Source organism: Nilaparvata lugens, unplaced genomic scaffold, assembly GCF_014356525.2.
Source record: "Nilaparvata lugens isolate BPH unplaced genomic scaffold, ASM1435652v1 scaffold6045, whole genome shotgun sequence".
In the NCBI taxonomy this organism is placed as follows: Eukaryota; Metazoa; Arthropoda; class Insecta; order Hemiptera; family Delphacidae; genus Nilaparvata; species Nilaparvata lugens.
In genome coordinates, this window is record NW_024091812.1 from 1 (window position 1) to 19012 (window position 19012).

Here is a 19012-nt window from a genome sequence, read left to right on the forward strand (position 1 = left end):
AGCACAGAGGAAAGAAACACCTTTTATATTCCTCCTCCGTGGCACTAGTGATTCAATGTAGCCTAATAAAATATTTTATTTAATTTTTGGTTGAGGGAGGAAGCGTCAATTACGATTTCCAAACAAAAGTGCGTTGTTCAGTGTCGTTTCTGTTTTCTAGCCAATTGAGCTCACTATAAGGGGTTGTACGTCCCCTGTCACAGACACTAGCAGCGGGACTCCATACCGTCTACAATACAGATCAATGCAGGTCTTTAACAGTAATCTGTAAAAAATAATTATCTGTGAAAATAACTATATCCAGAGAAAATAGATATAGGTACAGTATTTCCAAAGGTCAAAGTATTTTATACTTGTTATACGGTCGCTGGTCTCGACTGTCCAGAACTCTTCTGACGTGCCTCGTTTGACATCGACCCATAAAAATACTTTGACCTTGGAATACTGTACCTATATCTATTTGCTCTGGTTATAGTTCTTTGGGTCGATGTCAAACGAGGCAAACGTCAGAAGAGTTCTGCGACAGTCGAGACCCGACGGTAGAGACCGGCGACATTCGAGGCCAGCGACGGTAGGGACTCCTGAAAAAGTGGCCTCAAATGTCGCCTGCGTTAGGCGACAGTTGAGGCCCTCTAATTTTCGTACACTCCCGACAGTCGAGGCCAACGACCGTAGAGGACTGTTTTAAATAGTCCTCTACGGTCATAGGCCTCGAATGTCATCGGTCTCGACTGTCGCGCCCCCTCAAAACACAGTAAAAATATTTTTAAAGAAGAATGTTTATGTAAAGTTGTTGATTTTTCAAATCAACTTCCTAGATTATATAAAAGGTAATTTGTTCATTACTCTAAGCATCATACTACTGTATATAACCTTTTTCTATTCTCAGAAGCTTATTAATTTAGTACTTTTAAATTCTTTATAACTTTAAAATTCGTGTAACTTGAAAGTTCAGCATGTAAAATAAAGATACCAGCATCTTTCCATCCTCCAATTGAGTTTTGTCAACAAAGGTGGTCAAGTCATATCCATTCCAGTACTTGGATGATGGTCCCTAAACATATTTTTAATTTTAGGTGAAAATGTTACTGAACATTAATTGTAGAGATTCTAATGCTCAATCTTTTCCACTCAATTTTTTTCTGTTTACTTGTATCTGAAGCCTGATAATTAAGAATTTAAAATCAAACTTTGCATAGATGGGGCGGAGCTTCTGAAATTTTTACAGATATAGGACTTGTGGCAGTTGATAGAGCTTCGATGACTATTTCAGGTATAACTTAATCAAAATCGTTGGAGCCGTTTTCGAGAAAATTGCAAAAACCCTGTTTTTGACAACATTTTCGCCATTTTAGCCGCCATCTTGAATTGCATTTGATCGAAATTGTTCGTGTCGGATCCTTATATTGTAAGGACCTTACGTTCCAAATTTCAAGTCATTCCGTTAATTGGGAGATGAGATATCGTGTACACAGACCACATATACACACACACCACACACACACACACACACACACACACACACACCACACCACACACACACAACACACACACACACACACACACACCACACACACATACATACATACATACATACAGACCAATACCCAAAAACCACTTTTTTGGACTCAGGGGACCTTGAAACGTATAGAAATTTAGAAATTGGGGTACCTTAACTTTTTTTCGGAAAGCAATACTTTCCTTACCTATGGTAATAGGGCAAGGAAAGTAAAAGTAGCCTACTAGCACAGAAGAAAGATACACATTTTATATTCTCTCCTCCGTGGCACTAGTTGTAGCCTAATGAAAATATTTTATTTTAATTTTTGGTTGAGGGAGGAAGCGTCAACTTACGATTTCGACAAAAGTGCGTTGTTCAGTGTCGTTTCTGTTCTCTAGCCAATTGAGCTCAACTATAAGGGGTTGTACTTCCCCTGTCACAGACACTAGCAGCGGTGACTCCATACCGTCTACAATACAGATCAATGCAGGTCTTTAACAGTTATCTGTAAAAAATAATTATCTGTGAAAATAACTATATCCAGAGAAAATAGATATAGGTACAGTATTTCCAAAGGTCAAAGTATTTTTATGGGTCGATGTCAAACGAGGCAAACGTCAGAAGAGTCCTGCGACAGTCGAGACCAGCGACGGTAGAGACCGGCGACATTCGAGGCCAGCGACGGTAGAGGACTCCTGAAAAAGTGGCCTCAAATGTCGCCTGCGTTAGGCGACAGTTGAGGCCACTCTAATTTTCGTACACTCCCGACAGTCGAGGCCTACGACCGTAGAGGACTGTAAAACTGTCCTCTACGGTCGTAGGCCTCGAATGTCGTCGGTCTCGACTGTCGCGCCCCCATTTTTATGAAGGTCATCTTTAATCTGTAAAAAATAAATTATTTTCCAGACAAAAAAGTAGTACAGTAGACTAGTTCTAAACAAATCAAAGATAGTTGGAACTGCAATAATTAGTGGAAACGAACCATGAATTAAAATTTCGCTCATTCACTTTTTGCCCTGAAATTATGTGTAAATCTACTAATCATCAACTCTACATAAACTCTGGTTTATTAATTTCAATGTACTGTAAGATTTAAAACGGAGTGTACAAACTGTCTATGTTTCTTCACCTAGTTTGTATCTATTGTATGTATCGTCTCTTCACCTAGATTGTATCTATTATATGTATCAAATGAATGAATTAGTTGTATTCTCTAAAAAAACAATATGAACAAAATGAGAGAAAAATAAAATATATGGGGGTAGGCCTACTTCAAAAAAGTCAAAACTGAAAATATGATTAAAAGTCTAGATGCATGAGTTATATTTTTCAAAAACAAAATAAACATGAAATTATTAATAAAAATTGTATTTTTTTGTTTTAATAAATTATAGTGATACTTTTGTACATTGTACAATTTAAGACAAAATTAGGAAATTGAAAAAGTTTTGGGCAATATAGCCTGTTTTTTCTTTTCCAACTACTTTATTGTTTACACAATCCAATAAATAACTTAAATTATTGAATAGATGGATGAATAAATGAATAGGTATACTTATATATACAATATTCATTAAAAATATGATTTGAAGGATTTATGACTGATTATCTGTTCAGTTGAGGACTGTAGCCTATCTTGACTGAAAAGTTAATATTCTTCGATTCTATTTTCCATCAAGAACTGCTTATCAACGATTACTTTTTATTCTCTAGAAACGAAATGACATAGAAGTCTAAATTTTTGTAAATAATAGCTAATAGCTATCGCTCATTATTGGAGCGCTTCCGGACTTTGGATGGACGAAAATGATCACTTGTACGTGGAAAATTTATTTCAATAAATTGGACAATATTATTGAATTAGACTCATTACACCAACTCTAACGGTTTCAATGAGACCAAAATGTTCTTCTTTCCATCGGGTTTAAAACTAAAAATGTATGTAAAAATTCATTTTAATAAAGATAGACAACCTAATGGAATTAGATTAATCTCACCAAGGTTTCAAATAGAACAAAATTTGTCACTTTTTATGAGGTTTAAAACTAAAGTGACCACATGTAGGCTGTATGAAAATTTATTTCAATAAATAAGACAATATTATTGAATTAGATTTATCACACTACAGTATCTCTAACGGTTTCAATGGAACTCTAATGGAATAAGATTAATCCCACCAATTCTAACGGATTCAAATAGACCAAAATTTGTCACTTCTCATGTGGCTTATAAAATGTCCACTTGCATGTAGAAAATTTAATTTCAATAAAAAAAGACAATATAATTGAATTAGATTCATCACACAATCTCTAACGGTTTCAATGAGAGCAAAATTTTCCTCTTTCCATTGGGGTTTAAAACTAAAATGACACTTAAATGTGAAAAAATGATTTTAAAAGACAATCTAATGAAATAAGATTAATCTTACGATCTCAAACGGCTTCAAATATTGAATGAAAAAGACTAAGAAATTGTCAAAAAACCACTGATTTATTGATAATTAGAAAGACCGGTTTCGGTTATTACACCATTGTCAATCTCTGATAAACTAAAACTAAATACAAGAGCAGCAGAATTTATACTAGTAGGCGAGTACTGCTATTGGTCGAGGGCATGAACGCCTGCCATTGGCCTAGCTAAACAGTCTCCTCCCCTCAACGGTGTGACAAAATGGCGGCTTAAGCAACAGAATCGCCATGATAATAAAATTTACTTTTTAGTACAAAATAAGAACCAAGAAAACAAATGTGAAAGATAATAAAACAAATATGTAAATGGGAAAACTATTGACTAAAGTATGCATACATGTATATGTTTACAAGTTTTCCCATTTACATATTTGTTTTATTATCTTTCACATTTGTTTTCTTGGTTCTTATTTTGTACTAAAAAGTAAATTTTATTATCATGGCGATTCTGTTGCTTAAGCCGCCATTTTGTCACACCGTTGAGGGGGAGGAGACTGTTTAGCTAGGCCAATGGCAGGCGTTCATGCCCTCGACCAATAGCAGTACTCGCCTACTAGTATAAATTCTGCTGCTCTTGTATTTAGTTTTAGTTTATCAGAGATTGACAATGGTGTAATAACCGAAACCGGTCTTTCTAATTATCAATAAATCAGTGGTTTTTTGACAATTTCTTAGTCTTTTTCATTCAATATGAATAATTACCTCAATATCAACTTCTCAACTACACAAAAAGGGCTTCAAATATACAAAAATTCGACACTTCTCATGGTACTTGGAACTAAAAGGACCACTTGTATGTGGAAATTTATTAAAAGAAAATCTTATGAAATTAGATTCATCTCACCAACTCTAACGGCTTCAAGTAGACCAGAATCTGCCACTTTACATGGGGCCTGATAACTCCCGTCGATGGAACAAACTTGCAATCAAATGAGGAGCTGTCATCACCAATCGCATCAATCCATGTAAACGATGCCGAGATTCTAGAATGATTCTTGAGATTCAGTCTGATCACTGAAGTGTAATTCATCAGTAGAAAATTGTCAGAAGCTGCGTTCTCAGATAAGGTGAGTAACGGTCGCTCTATATCTGCTATAACTCCTATAAAATCTTCTACATCACCAACTTTTATCTTCAACAGGGAGCACCAAATTACATTTTTCTGTGGAAATTAAAAAAAAATTCCTCAGTGAACGTGAAATCAATTCAATTCAAATGAATGAAATCAACGAATTTGATTCAGTAAATTTTTTTCAGATATATGAAACGAGTAGAAATTGTTCCACCCATACATTACAAAATTAAGGTCCGACATTGCACAAAAGCCTTTTCAATTTTAATAGGGATTAAGTGCCATGAGAACCAATCAGAAAAGGCTTTTTCGAAAAAAAGCTTCTCTGATTGGTTCTCGTGGAATTTGATCACAATTAAAATTTAACAGGCTTTTGTGCAATATCGGACCTTAATTTTGTATGAGTGGAACAATTTCTACTCGTTTCATATAACTGAAAAAATTATGCTGAATCAAATTCATTGATTTCTTTTTGTACAAGAAAGGCTTTTTCGAAAAAGCTTCTCTGATTGGTTCTCGTGGCATTTTAATCACTATTAAAATTCAACAGGCTTTCGTGCAACTAAGGCTTTTTCGAAAAAGCTTCTCTAATTGGTTCTCGTGGCATTTAATCACGATTAAAATTCAACAGGCTTTTGTGCAACAGGGGACAAGAGATGTTAGTGTCATCCACGTTATCAAGTCAGTAAAAGTATAGGACTGTATACATGCTATTTTTTTCACCACCTTCCATTATAGTAGGTTGCTGTGATTCAAGTCATCCCGATATACCGTGATATTTATTTATTATTTGTTTATTCTTGTTGATAATTATAAATATTATCTAAAATATCCACTAGGAGAATATTATACTGTATTATATTTTGGTGATTTAATAATACATTTTCATAATTGAGGAGCTGGGTGCAAAAACGACCTCAGACGGCTGAGGTCGTTCTTGCATCAAACGGTTCAAATTATTCTCAATCATTTCAAGCACATGCCATCAAAATCTCATCACTGTATCTTGAAAACTGACCAAGTTATACGGAATTTTCTGTCAGCATGCTGGCAGACTCTCCATATAATCAGTGCTGAACGTCAAGTCGTTGACTCTGATGGCATCGCAGCAGTGCACCTACGGTTTGCTAGGTTATGCTCCAGGTTATTATGAGTATCAATCTTAATAGTTGAATAGTTCATTATTCTAAACAATAGATCAATAAACGTATTGAATATATTTGAGAGACATGACTTCCTGCCTTGAAACTGTTGATGGATGCAAAAAAGACCTCAGTGGACTTATTTTCTATGATAAATATAAAAGTAATAAAAAACTATTTATTCATCATTTCAGTAGCAAAATAAAGAGAAAATATTGAATTTTCATTGATATAAACACTTCTAGAGATTGGGTGGGATAATATTGACAAAAAGTATGAGAAAATCTTTACATGCAATTTTCTCAAAACTACACGTTTTGTGACTGAGGTTTTTTGCACCAAACTCCTCAATTGAGATAAAATATTCTGGTAGCTCTCGTTAAATTCCTTCAATTTTCTCCCCATCATTTTGATAATGTAAGCTACTTATTGTATAAATGAATGAATGAAACAACTTTTGTAAACTTTGACATTTTCGAGCTCACAATTACGTGTTTTTATAGAATTATTTTGTGAATTTGAAGTTTGTTTTATGTTTTTACAGAAGTTTTATTATTAATCTATCTAAATTCAAAATTGTTTGTTTTATTCTGATTTGTAGGCTATATTCCGATTGATGATTAGTGTATAAACTGAAATGGACATAGCCTACATAATATTTGGACAATTTAAGACAAAATTAGAAAATTGAAGAAGTTTTGGGCAATAGTCCGTTTTTTCTTTTCCGACTACTGTATTGTTTACTCTATTCAATAAATAAATAAACAATTTGAAACGATGCAGAGCTAGATAATGATGGATCGAGCTATCTGCTTTGCCTAATGACAGACAAGGATAGCTACACCAATGTTAATCAGGTATACTGACTTTAAAACGTGAAACGACATCACAATATTGAACTGAGATTAAAGACTAAACTGTGATTTGAGTGACGATGAGTAGAGATTGATAAAGGTGTAGAAGCCATACCATAACTAACAAATCTCAATTTTGTATAAATAGTTGTCTGTATAACCAATTTTTACACCCTCGACAATCTTTGATCAACTCTCAATAGTAAAAATTAAGAAATTGAGAGACCAGTTCCAGTTGCTAAACTGAAATTAAAGATCAAACTAAATGAGTTGAAATGAAATGGTGTAGCAGTCAAAACTAGTTTCAGAGCTTTCCAGTGGTTGTAGCAATATTTAAATATGTTCAACTTAATATGGGTTACTGAATCACCTTCACTTCAATAAATAAAATAAATTTCCAAGCTTTTCAGTAATTGATAAAATTCAGTGATTATTTCAATCGTTTGAATATTAAATGGAATTTTTACATATTTTCAAATTTTATTTATTGTCAAATAACTAGTAGTTCTGTGAACAGTAGAACACACGCTGTTTTCTCATCCACAAGTATCTGATGTCACCTGTTCTAGTTGATTCAGTTGAATCATAATTTACTCTTAAAAACTGTTATTTGTTTTCCCCAAGATGAAAAACTCACTTAATATGTTGATAAACTCAGTTCACGTTTTAATTTTTATCCATAATTATGATAATTTATCCAGTTCTGTGATAATCTTTCAATCAGATCTGATAAAAATATTTCTCACTGAAAAATATTTCTTACTGAATCACCTTCACTTCAATACACAGAATAAATTTCCAAGCTTTTCAGTAATTTATAAAATTCAGTGATTATTTCAATCTTTTGAATATTAAATGGAATTTTTACATATTTTCAAATTTTATTTATTGTCAAATAACTTGTAGTTCTGTGAAGAGAAGACCTCATGCAGTTTTCTCATCCACAAGTATCTGATGTCACCTGTTCTAGTTGATTCAGTTGAATCACAATTCACAGTTGAATCATAATTTACTCTTAAAAACTGTTATTTGTTTTCTCCAAGATGAAAAACTCATTTATGTTAATAAACTCAGTTCACGTTTGAATTTTTATCCCATATGATAATTTATCCAGTTCCATGACAATCTTTCCATCAGATCTGATAAAAATATTTCTCAACTATTTTAAAATTAATTTTTTTCAATCAAGAATATTATAATTTCTTCAGAATTATTCAGTTCATTTGATCATTTTTTATTTTATTTTCAATCACCTATTAAATTTGTTTTTCAAATATGAGAATAATGATACTGATGGGCACGCATCATGAAAAATATTGAAACCCTACCTTATAGAAATAGACACGGCCAGACATCTGTGTAATATGCATGCAATGAATAATCCACTTGTCAGCTGATTAATTATGAATAATTCTACAGTCTGATCCTATCTTCAAAGTAGTAGATTATATATATAGTGATATCAGAGTATGGAGGAATTTCTTTTCTTTCATATTATCCTTAAAATGCAAAATTTCAAATACCATGTGTGTTCGGACGTTCTATCAATGTTCCTCTTGGTCTGGTGGCTGTGTGTGGAGGGGCAAAAAGGGTGATGCGTATAGCATAATCGCGCCAGTTGCCGTTTGCCAGCCAAAACGACAGCTCACTCTTGTAATGTCGATTTTTGCAAAGTTATTATTAATTTATTGTGATTTATTACAAGTGTCGTCTCGTCTCGTATCGTGATCTGGACCCGGGATCCTAGAAGCAAGGAGGATTTGGACATGAAGTAGGCCTATGTTATTGTGCACTTAATTGTGATTTATTACAAGTGTCGTCTCGTCTCGTATCGTGATCTGGACCCGGGATCCTAGAAGCAAGGAGGATTTGGACATGAAGGTAGGCCTATGTTATTGTGCACTTAGCCATTTAAATTGTTCAATTGTTCATTTAAATTGCTACCCGACGCCAGTTGAAAACGGATACTTCCTGCCAAATCTCATCGAATTCTATCAACGCGTTTGGCCGTGATCGCGTAACATACAGACAGACAAATGAAAATCCGAGTTAAACATAGGCCTCACTACGTTCAGTCAAAAATCTGATTATAATACGGTACAGACTCAAAGCTACTTGTTATTAATTATTGCAATCTCACCATAATATTTGTGTTCACTCTACCATACTTGAATGTGATGAATCTACTGTAATTATCATACAGTCCTCTCTTCATGTTTTTTAGTGCTACAAATCTCTTACAACTTTTCCGCTGGGGACTCTCTGTCAATTTTGGGATTTTGTAGGATTTTCGCGAATGGTACCTGTATTCAGTTACCATGCGGGACCACTGGAAAAATATAAAACATTAAATTCATTATTCTGATAAATTTTGTTCAAGTAAAAAAATAGGGGGATAAATTCATAAACATTACAGATACGCTACAGCAGTATAAAATTTGCTAAATTTTGTTTTATACAGGTACATTGTTTCTAGAAAATAGGAACTATTTTTTTTTTTTGATAAACTCACCTTACGATCGGTGTAATTTTCGAATGACACATCAAGTCGTAGTTTGTCACCTTTTTTTATAGGTCCGCAACTTATGAAATCATCTCTGACATGTAAAAACCCCATGGTACACTCTCCTTCCACTAAAATAGGGACTCTGTGTTCATTTCCATTCGCTGTGCATCTGTTAAAATAGTTTTAAAAGAGGATAGTTTATTGAAAAAAGTATAACAATAGATAAACGATAGCATAAGTAGATATCCCTTGGTATAGGGCGTTTATGTCGCAACTTTTACTATTATCCCAAGCCGATAGTTCACATACGGTAGTTCTTTCCTATGCAGCTGTGTGACGCTGTTAGTCTCTCAAATTGTGCCGTTAATACACTATCACTCCAACATAACAGTGAAAATTGACAATAATCGACAGTAATCGACTTGAGATAACAGTAAAAGTTGCGACATAAATTCCCTATACCATGGGATATCTACTTACGCTATTGTTTCTCTATGGTTACTTAGTGAACTATGGTTAACTTAGTGAGATGAAACCAGCAATAGAGATCACGTAAAAAAGCTATTGAAGAAACTAATACCGTATTAATTAATAAGTAAGGGTATTCTATCTCTTAAGATCAGTGTGTAACTCCATTCTATATAAGTATACTATGATTTGATAAATTTTAAACTCGAATATTGTCTAGGCAAGGCAAGTTTTCTTTAAGGCAAGGTTGGAACACACAGCACTTCTCTTCAGAAAATTAGCTATACTGTCATTAAAAAAGTTATATGTCTGCAAAGTAGGGTACCGTACTCAGGAACTTCTTTGTTAGAAGCATTAATGGCAATGAGTAATTGAATTGAGAAATAAATACGAAGCTTGTATACCTACCTAAACCAAATAAATCTCACTTCATGATTTTTTTCTTATTTAGCTCCAAAGTTCTATAACCTGCTGCCTTTGGAGATAATGCAGTGCAAGATACGATAAAGGTTTTATGAAGATGTCAAGAGATTTGTAATGGAATGCGAGAATTTAGATACCTTTTTTAGAATTCTCATGTAGCCTTTATTAACTTGTATATCATAATATTGTACAATATACTTTGAAGCTGAAATTTATAAATCATCGATACTGTTATCCTAACCTTACCTAACCTAACCTAAACCTAACCTAACCTAACCTAACCTAACCTAACCTAACCTACTATATACCGTATGTCACTTCATATGCGACTGTCGGCCTCAGTAACTACATTTTAGCGCTAGTTTTGTAATCAATTTTTATATCACCATCTCAAACAGGTCTAGTATCTTGAGATGCGAATACTCAATTGGCATTGCATTTTATTTTGTAATAGTATTTCCCCATGTTGTGAAATGTGTATTGATTTTATTATGTATTAAACTACTAGTTAAGGGTGTAGTCACATTGAATGTGTATAATGTGCAAGTGCACGTCTGATCATGCATCAGCCGAAGAATAATATTTTGAAAGTGCCATAGAGACACGTTATTGTGACTTGTCTGTAGCTGCTTAAAATGAACGCTACCAGCAAGTGACCACGTCCAGTAGTGTGTATTCCTATATTGCTTTTTACAGATTTTGTCTCTCTTATGCGCGCTTGGTCATACATGACCAAACGCGCACTTGCACATATACACGCATTCAATGTGATTCCACCCTAAAATGTTGATCATAATCTATTTCTGATCTGAACATAGACAGATGAATTTCATTTATCCATATTGATCTGAAATTTGGAAAAAGTACTGACAGGTCTTATAATTTTTTTTTCAAATCCTATTATATTAAGCGAGCAATTTCTGTATATTTATATTTACATATGGTTATTTATGTTAAACGGATATCGAAAACGGCTCTAACGATTTTTACGGGATTTGGAACATAGCAGGTTTATGATATAAAAATTCGATTGCATTAGGTCTCATCCTTGGGAAAACTCGCTGAACGACTTTAAAAGGACAATTCATCCTTGGCTGAAACAGCTGTGGATAGTAAAAAAGTGAATGCGTATGTAAAAAATAAACATATCGCACCCCCGAAATCCATAAGATCAATTCAATTCAATTAAATATTATTTCCATCAAAAAATACATAGATGAAATATAGCCAGCTGTGAAATATAAACACGATCATTTTAGAGAATTGTGTTCTGTTTATCAATAAATAAAAATAACGAGCAAAGCTCGGTGCCCCGATATTGATTTATTACCATAGGTACTTTTCATAACTCACACCAAATACTGACTAAAGGAGCCAGGACTGAGTCCCGTCACTGATATCTCAAATATTCTTCCACATTTAGCTGATATTTTCGCCGACGGAGGTCGCACTTCAAGCTTTGCTCGAATTTTTCCGTTTAAATTCAAACTTTTCCAAACACATCTTGCAGGTACCAACGATTTATTTTTGATTGTGACATAGGTTGAGTATTTATGTGTGGTCCGCATCTGGAATGATATTTATGGGTAAGTTGTCTTTTTTTCCTTATAACTACTCTTAATAATAATATGAATAAAAATTATAAATCTAATTACCACATGTTCGGCTACATAATGCCATTATCAAGTGATTGGAAAATGAATAAAATATTTTATTCTTATCGTGATTGAACAATTTAAAGGGTACTTAGATTTCTAATTCTTATTTATAATATGAGTAAGTTATATTATAGATATTATATTGAGACGAAATATATCTAACTGGAATAATAATTATTATTATTTCCGTACTAATCATTGAGTTTCAATATTGAAAGTTTTGTTAATGCTTTTTATTTATATATTTATTATTTTAAAAAGAAAGCACTGACCGGAAAGGAAAACCAAGGATATACTCCTTGTACTATTTCTCTCCCAAATTTAAATAATATTTTAAAAGTCCAAAATAGGGTTATGATATTGAACTTTACTGAAATTTAGTTCATTTTCACCCAAAAACAACAAAAACTGAGAAACTCAGTTTATCAGAGATTGACAATGGTGTAACAACCGAAACCGGTCTTTCTAACTATCAATAAATCTGTGGTTTTTGACAAATTTCTTAGTCATTTATTTAATTTTAAAGTTTTATTTTGATGGTTGATGCCACTTCCGTATTATTGGTATATAGTGATATATAGTGGTATATTAGTGGTAAATATATACTAGAGTGCTAATAGGCACACTATATGTGTTACCTATGAATTGGATTCAGATTCAGATTCCTTTACTCATGTGTTTAACAAAACATAATTAAACTTAAGTTCTAGCATTGAAAGTAATTTTCAGTAAAGAGTGAAATAACGCATGATAAATAATAATACCCTACAAACAAAGAGTTTTACAATAATATTCAGTAAAACCATACTTAATATACCTAATGAGCGAAGAAATATGATGGAATATGCTAGTATTGAATTATTATCTCTGTAATGAGATGATTCACTAAGAGAGGAGATTTACTTCAAAGTGCTCATGAATAAAATAAGTATGATTCCAACTCAACTAATTCTAACAGTTTCGAGTAAATCTCACCGGACGATCACATATGCTACTTAAGGCTTTGCAAAGGCTAAAAATAAACTTTTCCTACAGTTACGTTGAAAAGTGGCCATTGCTGCACTGATTACAGAACGCAAAGAATCACTTTTCCGCTCTAGTGCGGGAAAAATTTTTCTGCACTCCAGATTTGCAACATGGCAACGCAAAATACTTAGTAGGTTATATGGAGCAACAGTGCAGCAAAATCAAAATGAAGTTGGTAACAGTGACTGCTGTGGCTGCTATAGTGAGCAGAGGGCAACCAAGCACAACGCGCTAATTATTATTCATTATATATTATAACCAAGGACAACGAGGACTTTAGGATTTTAGGATTAAGGTTTTTTATCAATAATAAAATTACACAGAAAAACATTTGATGGATTTCAGGCAATTTTACCCATAATTACCCACTTTTCATATTCAATGGTAACTGTAGGAAAAACTTAATGTGAAATACGTGCGCAAAGTTCCTCTGCTGCACTCAACAAACCATTCCGCCCTCGCCTACGGCTCGGGCGTAAACGTTTCTTTCGGTGCAGCAAACTGTCACTTTGCGCACTAGTTGCACAAATAACTATTTCTGATCATTACTTTTTGAGATATGAACACCTAAAGTTGAAATTTTTGGGACAGAAGGTTTCAAATTCCGTAAGATATGAATCATTGAGATTTAGAGGATGGATTCTTCAAGGTATTTTTGATCTAGTAAAACAAAAATTTTCTAAAAATATAATTAAAAAAAAAAATATTCAATTTACTATAAAAAACCGAAAAGAACTTTTAATTGAGTTATTTTTAGTAAATTGAATAACTATCTTAAAAATGATATTTTCAGAAAATTTTTTTTATAGTAAATTGAATAATTTTTCTAAAAATAATTTTTTAGAAAAAATATTCAATTTACTATAAAAAACCGAAAAGAACTTTTAATTGAGTTATTTTTGGTTATTTTTAGTAAATTGAATAACTATCTTAAAATTGATATTTTCAGAAAATTTTTTGTTTTACTTGATCAACAATACCATGAAGAATCTATCCTCTAAATCTCATGGATTTATCTCTTACAAAATTTGGAATGTTCTGTCCCAAAAATTCAAACTTTAGGTGCTCATATCTCAATAAGTAATGATCAGAAAAAAATTTTTTCCTGAGAAAACTTTTTTATTTTGATAGCTTGATGATATACAAATCGAAAAACTTTGGGAAATATTACCAGTAGAAAGTTTATTTTTAGCCTTTGCACAGCCTTAAATCGTTCAACAGTTTTAATTTTGTTGGGGTTTCTCAAAAGGGGGAAAAATATTATTTTTCAGATTTTACTATATACTATTACCTAACAGGAAATTCTAGGCTACTGTTACTTAGTACTGTGAGTATGATCTAGATTCATTTCAACTTACAAAAGAGGAATTCTTGCAAGTGAAATCACACTAGTATTCGGTTCAATTCGGACACCCTTGCATTGAACGTGGATTTCGATTCTGGCCACCAACTGTGAGTATCCCTTACGCTTGCTTCGGTTCAGTAAATCACCCTTCAACGAATCGTCAACTTTTGCTTCAGTCAAAGTTGTCAACGTATAAACTGAAAAAGGATTACTCGTAAAATTTAAACAAAGAGGATAGAAAGTTTAAGTTCAAATGAGATTTTTCATTTTTCTATTGTGTAATCTTTTATCTTGATAATAGGTTGCCTACTAATACAAAAAAGGGATAAGATAATAAAGTGAATTCTACTGTAACTCTCGGTTACACAAAAATCTGTTCACTTTTAATCCTGATACAATGCCACGAGAACCAATCAGAGGAGTCTTCTTCTTAAAAAATATACTTATTTATTGGCTCTATATACATTATTTATTGTCTCTATATACATTTATTAATTTTATTGGCTCTCAATTAATTCAATAATTATTAAAATAGGCTTCTTCAATGCTGTTTTCCATCACGAACTGCTCACCATCATTTTTTTTTTAACCTGACTGGAAATCATCATCACTTTTTTGTATAATAATGAGTGATAACATAGGCTTTTGTGCAATCGGGCCCAAATATATTTTTATTATCAGTTGATGATGCTCAAATAAAACTACCTATGACTTGTGTTTAATTGACGAGGTGACGATTGATTATAGGTACAGGAAATATTCCAGACAAAATGTTAATTAACCTCAAACCCCAAATCATAGATAGGTTATAGAAGTTTATAACTCTCACTGAATTACAGTACAATGATTTGAAGTAGAAAACCACAGAAATAAGAGCATAGAAATAACAAAGGTTTCGGTGAGAGATTGATAATCCTTGTTTTTCCCCTATCCTCATCATTTTAATGATATGTGTTTTTTTTTGTAAAAAACAAAAAATAATGTGAAATAACCATATGAATAAAAAAAATCAAACCGATTTCTACATATAATTTCAAGACAAATATACAGAACTATAACGGAGACACAATTGCACAACATATATGAATAGAATGATTAACTAGTGTAGTTTTCCTCAGTATTAATTATTGTTTCTTGAATAGAGTTTGCAAATAATACTTTTGATTTGCAATCCTACTCCAGTCAAAAACGCAATAGGTATAATTACATCCTCTAGCTTCATGCTATTCAAGGGATATAAAAAGAGTTGTACCCGAATATAATTAGTATCATTGATTAATACAGCATTTGTCCTACATTTGAGTACTGGAAATTGACGAAATTTATGTTCTACTATTTCTGAAAACGGTGTTATAGTAATCATTATACTATATTTATACTAGGCCTATCAATAATAAATTGACACAGTGGCAATACATAGGCTACTGATATAGTCAGAAAAATTGTGAATATCAAACATTGAATAAAACTAGAATGAAGGGAAATAGATTGGAGCAATAAATAAATAAATAAATAATTTCTTGTCAAAAACATGAAAATGTCATAACAACGTCAGTTTAAACTTAGTAGTCAGTACATAGGTAGTTACAATAGTTACAGTAGTCAGTACAGTTACCTACAGTAGTTACAATAGGTTATATATATGATGGATTTTTGTTGGTTGGAAAACCCTTGCGAGACTAAATTTTTAATTATATTCTCTTTCAATATTCCAATTTCAATTACCAAGCAAAAGTTCTGTATTCTCCCTCAGTCGCTCTAGTCATTTTAATGTTGGCACTGAATTTTCTTCTCTTCTTCCCCATAAAACTGCCTTGTTTATGGGAAAGGTCTATCATGCGTGACGTCATACGTTTGTACCCAGGAAGAGGGTAACGATGGAGCTCCCAGTGAAAATCGAGAATGCACGAGCTGTGGAAATAAATTCAGTAAAATAGAATAAAACTTTAATAATAAATAAAGGAAGATCTGTTAAAGGTTCAAACCATTTACTTCATCCCTCTCTTGTTGACTCACTATCATATATTAGTGTCATTTCAGTTCTATGTTTTTCTTTTTTCAAGTTTCATTGTTCACATCAGCAATACAACAAAATACAGTACATCAACAAAACATCCCGCCAGATATAACTAACAATAATATTTATCAAAGGTTCAATTTGAATAATTTGACACTATATTATAATGTATCATCAATTATTATTTGACATCAACAAAACATCCTATCAGATATAACTAACCATTTGAATATACTTCTTCTAAAAGGTTCAATTTGAATAATTTGACACTATATATAATGTATCATTAATAATTATTCATTTACTTGACTTAATATTGATTCTCTTTAATTTTGAGTTCAAACAACTCATTTTTATAATTTGTCTATGTTGTTTATCAGTGTTGTTTTTTATTTTCTCTTGCTTTGACTTGTCTTGATCTTGATTCTCTTTAATTTGTGTTCAAACAACTCATTTTTATAATTTGTCTATGTTGTTTTTAATAATAATAATTTAATAATTAATAATAATTATTCATGGAGGCAACAGGTAAAAACCCATTTTGCCTCCTTCACACATTACAATCATACACTATACAATCCAAAAATGTATTTTAAGAATTAAGTATGAAAAAATGTAAATTCTAAATGTAAAATGTAAATTTATTGATTTTCTCTTGCTTTGACTTGTCTTAGTCTTGATTCTATGTAATTTTGTGTTTAAATAGGTACCTAATTCATTTATAATAAATTAATGACCTATGTTGTTAATATAAAAGTATCCTCAAACTTATATAATTTATCATTTTGTAATAGAACTATGAAAACCAATACTTGAGCTTTTTTTGGAGAAATGATCTATAATGAAGATATACACGCACACATCAAACACAGTTGAATATGAGCAAAAATAAGTTTCAAGTACAGTATTTTATATTGGAAAAATCACTCAATAGTCATAGTATAATTTGGAAGAAGGTGTACCGATAATACCTAACAAGTTATATGACTGATCTGTAAAATATGCTCATGAAGTGCTGTCGTACTTCTTGGAAAATTTAATACTGGCTATACTTAAAAACTATTTCATACTATTGAAGAATTTTTTGAGCATGCAATTTTGTGTTACATAATTTTGCATTGAGTAATTTTGTGTAACGCTTACCGCTTTACAAGTACGTACTCGAAAGCGGTACGGTATACTTACCGTACTTGAAAAACTATACAAATTTCATAATATGTGCAATATTATGACCCCAAGATTTGTTTTTAATTTTTTGATGTTGTCTATACAATTAATTTTTAATGGCAATGAAACATATTGATTTGATTATCAACTTATTTTTACAAATGAGGATATTTTATTATGAGCTTGTGTTATTTTGTTGAGCAGCATTCATTACTATATACCAACCTTTCATTCAAAATTGTAAATAGTTTGATTTTTTCTTTCCTCGATAAACTGTTCCCAGGCTAATAATATTCTGCTTCAAGCAGTCATTCACATTTGGAAGAAAACGTTTTGTCCATATTCTGCAAGAAATATCAATAATAAAACGATTATATGGATAGAAATTTATATCATTATAGGCCTACTTACGTTTATAAATAGTTATACACCGAATTCGAATCTAATAATATTGTATCTTACATATTTTTACCTACGTTCATTAATAAGTTACACAGAAAATGTAGGTAGGTAGTTTTTTTTCGAAAGAACTGTGGCAGCCATAAGTGACTGATTTTGCTCAGTCAATCAAGACATTGATGCTTTTGTATACTTCATTGTATTATCATTCATCCCATCATCATCACCACCTAGGCTTAAAATACTTTCTAGTAACCTTTGGTAAAATAATAATAAATGACAACTATGAATATTATATTAGAACTGAATTTCGTTAAATAGATTGCATAAAAATGGATAACAAGACTAGAAAATAACCATGAATTGTTACCAACTGATAAAATGTTTATGTAAAAAACATGTAGGGTACGTTAAGTTGGCAACCTGAATATGTTTCTGGTTATTGATTAGATTTAATAAAAATGTTGACTATGTTAACATTGTCAACTAGAATGTCAATGTCAACTAAGATTTAAAATAAATTAATAAATACATGTTAACATGGATAAAGAACCATCATGAAGGAACCCTGAAAGATAAATTGCAATGATTCGTATTGGTCGGCTGCTCTTTATATTCATTTATTATAGGCCTACATTGTTTATTTTAATTAATTATGCTTTTCTTATACTTCTTAAAAATTGCTTATACATTTGTCAATGGAATAAAAAGAATAGGCTACTCATTTTCTTATAGATCTACTATATTTCTCATCTTACTTAAGTAACTTGATTGTAAATAGTAGTGAAGACTGTTTCGGGATTATGCCTGTAGTCTTCCTGTGTTTTGTGATAAACTATAAAATTATCTAAAAAAATCTTACCAAAAACTCAGCATATTCGTATTGGACCGGATTCGCTGGGCCGATTAGCTGTAAATTTCTCAGCCTAAGAACGCAGCTCAAAGCTTTCAGCTCATTTTCTACCA

General features: G+C 32.0%; 1 protein-coding gene and 1 long non-coding RNA gene across 2 annotated transcripts; both read right to left on the minus strand.

The window, feature by feature from the left end:
* Positions 1-241: 241 nt before the first annotated feature.
* LOC120356171 lies at positions 242-11978 on the minus strand. The gene is made up of 5 exons (XM_039445041.1): positions 11788-11978; positions 9550-9712; positions 9178-9366; positions 4814-5131; positions 242-265 (listed from the first exon to the last, which is right to left on the minus strand). The coding sequence occupies exons 2-5, from the start codon at positions 9652-9654 to the stop codon at positions 242-244; spliced, it is 636 nt and encodes a 211-aa protein (XP_039300975.1). The 5' UTR covers positions 9655-9712; positions 11788-11978.
* A 2408-nt stretch (positions 11979-14386) lies between these two features.
* On the minus strand, positions 14387-17951 carry LOC120356172. The gene is made up of 3 exons (XR_005573958.1): positions 17873-17951; positions 16189-16374; positions 14387-14660 (listed from the first exon to the last, which is right to left on the minus strand). It is a non-coding gene; the product is annotated as an uncharacterized LOC120356172 (long non-coding RNA).
* Positions 17952-19012: the final 1061 nt, after the last annotated feature.